Raw genomic sequence first — 4,907 nt, forward strand, 5'->3', positions numbered from 1 at the left:
ATAATCATCCCATACCCGTCGGACTTCGGTAAGCATGTGATGAAGTCTATGGTCACACTCTCCCATGGATGCTTTGCTACAGGCAGGGGCTCCAAGAGTCCTCCTAGTTGACGCTGCTATACTTTTTCTTACTGGCATACAAGACAAGTCTACACATAGCATTCAATATCGTCCCGCATGTGTGGCCAGTAGTAAATCGCCTCAATCAATGCCCTTGTGCGACGCTGCCCTGGATGTCCGGCCCACAAAGTGTCATGGCTTTCCTTCATGATCCGTTGCCTGATAGTTCCGAATTTCGGCACATAGACCCTTCGTCCGGCGGTAAGAAGGAGTCCATCTTCTACCCAGAAGCGCCTTGTCTTGCCTTGAGCGGCTAACTCCATAAGTCGCTTTTCTTCTGGATCATGCTGCAGACCATCCTTGATTGCATCCTGGATGTCACAATGTGCTGTGGTGATGGCCGCTAGTTCGAACTTCCTGCTAAGAGCATCGGCCATAACATTGCCTTTGCCTGGCTTGTACTCCAGCTCGTAGTCAAATTCAGCCAAGAAATCTCGCCACCTAGCTTGCTTCGGGGTGAGTTTCTTCTATGACTGGAAGTAGCTAGTGGCCACGTTGTCGATCATGACTAAGAACTTGGAGCCAAGTAAGTAGTGTCTCCATGTGCGTAGGCAATGGACGATGGCTGTCATCTTCTTCTCCTGTACGGTGTACCGCCGTTCTGTCTCATTCAGCTTGCGGCTCTCGAAGGCGATAGGGTGCCTCTCTTGCATCAATACTCATCCAATGGCATAGTCAGAGGCATCCGTATGCACTTCAAATGTCTTGGAGAAGTCAGGCAACGCTAAGACCGGCTCCTCTGTCACGGCAGCCTTGAGGTCTTCAAAGGTCCCCTTGCACTCCTCGCTCCAAACCCATGGCTTATTCTTCTTCAATAGCTCAGTAAGTGGAGCGGATTTGGCGGAGTAGGCGCTAATGAACCTGCGGTAATAGTTAGCAAGTCCAAGAAAAGATCTAAGTTTGGTTACCTTTGTGGGTGCCTTCCACTCTTTGATGGCCCGAACTTTTGCTTCGTCCATCCGTAGCTCTCCCTGGTTGATAACATGTCCCAAGAAGTGCACTTCAGGTTGGGCGAACTCGCACTTCTCCCACTTGATGAAAAGCTCATTCTCGCGCAAGACCTGGAACACTTTCTTTAGATGTTCCACGTGCTACTCCAAGGTGTTGCTATAGATGACTATGTCGTCCAAGTAGACTACCACAAACTGATCTAGGTAGGGGTGGAAGATCTTGTTCATTAGTGTGCAAAAGGTGGCGGGTGCGTTGGTTAGGCCGAAGGGCATCACCAACAACTCGTAAGCTCCATACCTCATTACATATGTGGTCTTTGGTTCATCTCCCTCTGCTATGCGTACCTGGTAGTAGCCCTTCCTTAAATCCACCTTGGTAAAGTACTTGGCCTGTCCAAGTCTATCAAACAAGTCGGCAATGAGCGGGATGGGATACTTGTTTTTCACGGTCACCTTATTGAGCGCCCGATAGTCTATGCATAGGCGCAACGAGCCATCCTTCTTCTTTTGAAATAACATCGGTGCGCCATAAGGTGCCTTGGATGGACGGATATGACCGGCCTCGAGGAGCTCCTTCAACTGCTTCCTCAGCTCCTCTAACTTGGGTGGAGCCATGCGGTATGGTGGGTATGCGGGCGACCTTGCTCCTGGCTCCAGCTCGATCTTGTGGTCTACCTCGCACCTTGGAGGTAGGTGTCTTGGTAACTCTTTGGGCATCACGTCTTTGTTTTCTTCAAGCACCTTCTCTATGCAAAGTGGCAGTGTCTCCTTAGAACCATTGCCTTCATCCAAGCTCGCAATGGTGGCTACGAATGTCGGATCCCCCTTCTTTAGGCCCTTCACAAGCTGCATGGCCGACAGGTAGGCTTGTCCTTCCTTCTTTGGCATCTTGACTAGAGGTACCATGCAGGGTCCCTTTCGCCCCATCACCAAGAGTTGTTGGAGGTAAGGATCGATCATCGTGTGGTACCGTTGGAAGAACTCCTGTCCAAGGATGATATCAAAGATATCTAAGGGGGCGACAGTGAAGCTTGTCTTACCTTGCCACTTGCCCAACGTAATGTCCACTCCATGAGTGACTCTGCACACGGGAGTCAATGGTGAGTTGACCATCTTCAGGCGGGTGTTGCTTGGCCCATAACTTAGCCCCAACCTTGCTGCTGCCGTCTTGGTCATGATGTTGGCTTCTGCTCCAGAATCCACCATGGCACGAGCTGGTCGTCCGTTGATGGATATGTCAACATACTAGGCAGAATAATCCCCCGCCTTCTCAGCTTGCTTCGCGATGGCTCCGCATAGCCCGATCATGCCTAGCTGAGTCGTGTCCGAGCCCTGCCCTTGGTCTACTTCCTTATCCTTTTGCTCCTGCAGTATGGCACCAAGGTTCTTCATCTCTGGACACCTAGCATAGCTATGAGGACCTCCGCATATGTAGCAGCCGCTGCCCTTCGAGGTCTGCTCCTTTATCTCGGCATAGCCCTATCGCCCGAACCTCCTACCATTGGACTTGTTGGAATCATGGCTCGTGGGTGGAGGATGTTTCTCTTTGCCTTTGCCACGATCTCCCCCACCTTTGGCATGACTACTCCTTATTTCTTTGCCCTTGCCTCTGTCATGCCTGTCATGCTTAAAGTCCGTCAAGGCTTCGGCTTGGGTGATGGCCTCATCGATGGTTCTGACTTGACGGCGTTCCAACTCCATCTTGGCCCAACTCTGCTGCCCATCCAAGAAGTGGAAGAGCATATCTTCATCTGTAAGGTTGGGGATTTGAAGCGTAAGGGTAGTGAACTCTTTCACATAGGCTCGTATGCTACCCGTATGCTTCAGCTCCCGGAACTTGCGTTTGGACTCATAGATGACATTGTTGGGGAAGAAGGCCTTCTTGAACTCATCCCGGAACTGCTCCCAGGTGTTGATGGTGCATAGACCCTTCCCGATTTCGGACTCCTTGCGCTTCCACCATAACATGGCCATCTCCGAGAGGTATAGCACGGCCGTGTTGATACTCGTCTCGTCGCTCTTCACTTTGTTACACTTGAAGTAATTCTCCAAGTGCCAAAGGAAGTTCTCTACCTCTTGTGCATCACGGGCACCTTTGAACATTGGTGGCTTGGGAGCCTCAATCTTGGCCTCCCGGTCCGCATTGGATGTCATGCATCTCCCAGCATCTATGTCTCCTTTGAGTGCTGCCATCTCGGCCTTCATGGTCTCCATCGTGCTTAGCGCATCCATGAGCCGACACTTCAAGGAAGTGATCACCTCCTTCATCTCGTACTCGGCAGCCTTACGCACCTGCAACTCCTTTCGGATGTTGTCGTTCTCCTCAAGGGTGAACTCCTCTAGAGACTTAAACTTGCCGTCGACCTTGTTCAAGCGCTTGCCTAATATCTCCACTGCTTTCCGGGCAGCATCCACCCTTGCAATCCACTCCATGCCGGGTGTGACATCCACGGGCTCCTCGCCTCGCTCATCGTCACTCACCTCAGTGGCCGAGGGTGAGTAGGATGTTAGGGCCTTGCTTGGTGTAGGCTCCAGCGGCACCTCCTCATTTCTCTTAGAGTTTTTCTTTCCCTTGCGGTGCTTTCTTTCAATATCTTGCTTGACATTGGTGGCGGTAGTGGCGTTGATGTCTCCCTCACTTGCCATATCCCTTAGTAGAACCTCGCTCTGATACCACATTGTCACGGACTTAGACTTCTACTAAGATCTCCGTGCGGCACTTGACAACTTACTCACGAATCTTTCACGATCTTGTAAGCTCAAGTAAGCCTTTAAGACTAGATCGCTAAGGGAACGCTAGATTGTAAGAAAGACAAGAGAGCTTTTATGAAGAAGGCTTTTGTATTGCTTGGAATAATACTTGATTGTTTGATGGTTTGCTACAAATGAATGCCCCCTCTATTTATACTACTCCTAAGGGGCTCAAGTATAAATAAAAATTGCTATACAAGTCCCTCCATATTTACAAAAAAGTTCCTCTCTAGAATTCTCTACACACTCTAGAGAATTCTAATTCTTTCAAGACTTCTGTACAAGCTTCTATAAGTATCTAGAGTCTTCCACTAACCTCTCCAAGACTCTAGATTCTTCTACCTTCTTCAAGATCAAGTGGCGGGCCATAACACTCAGCTTTTATATATTTAGACTTCTTCCACTTTGTTAAATGCATGATTTTTGTGTTATTATAATAATGATGTTGGGTTAGTTAGAGCTAGTATTGGTTCTACCAGTAGATGGTTAATGTGAGTGTCACTCATGATGGGTCTTGGTCATAATAAAGTTTGTATCAGAGCCCTAGATTCATTGATCTAGTTGTACCAAAATGAGTTTTGTAGAGTCTTGCGGAATTGTAAAGAGACATATGTACTTTTCTTCAAGAGGCTACAAGACTTTAGGAAACCTCTATCTCTTCTTTCTTCATTCTCACTATAACTTGATTCCAATTGGTATCTGGCGATAAAAATTAGTAACTAATATTTTTCACTCATTTGTCCATAGATGGTTGATACTCATCACAATGGTGCAAGTACACTAACTCCGACCATTAAGACAATAATGAGGCAAGTAATACTAGGACCTGATAGAGGTAGGGAAAGGGGTAGATGAAGGGGAATGGGTAGAGAAAGAGTAAAGGTGACACTCGCCAAAGGGTGAAGCTCTAGATGAGGAGTAACCAAGGGAAGCGAACCCTCCCCCACCCTGGAATTGTAGGTCTTCCCCATTGGACTCAGTATGGTTTAGCAAGTATTATCTTTTCTGAGTGGGTTGAGTGGTACAATATCCACTCACACCGTGCAAGCTACTCAAATTTCATTTACTCATCCTGTTGCTACTACG

General features: G+C 48.3%; 1 protein-coding gene across 1 annotated transcript; it reads right to left on the minus strand.

Annotated features, from left to right (window-relative positions):
- Window positions 1-779: 779 nt before the first annotated feature.
- On the minus strand, window positions 780-2,276 carry LOC129883530 (uncharacterized). Its single transcript, XM_055958170.1, has 3 exons — window positions 1,588-2,276; window positions 1,416-1,470; window positions 780-1,181 (listed from the first exon to the last, which is right to left on the minus strand). The coding sequence occupies exons 1-3, from the start codon at window positions 2,274-2,276 to the stop codon at window positions 780-782; spliced, it is 1,146 nt and encodes a 381-aa protein (XP_055814145.1).
- Between the last annotated feature and the right edge of the window lie 2,631 nt (window positions 2,277-4,907).

This window comes from Solanum dulcamara, chromosome 3 (assembly GCF_947179165.1).
Source record: "Solanum dulcamara chromosome 3, daSolDulc1.2, whole genome shotgun sequence".
NCBI classification, from domain to species: domain Eukaryota; kingdom Viridiplantae; phylum Streptophyta; class Magnoliopsida; order Solanales; family Solanaceae; genus Solanum; species Solanum dulcamara.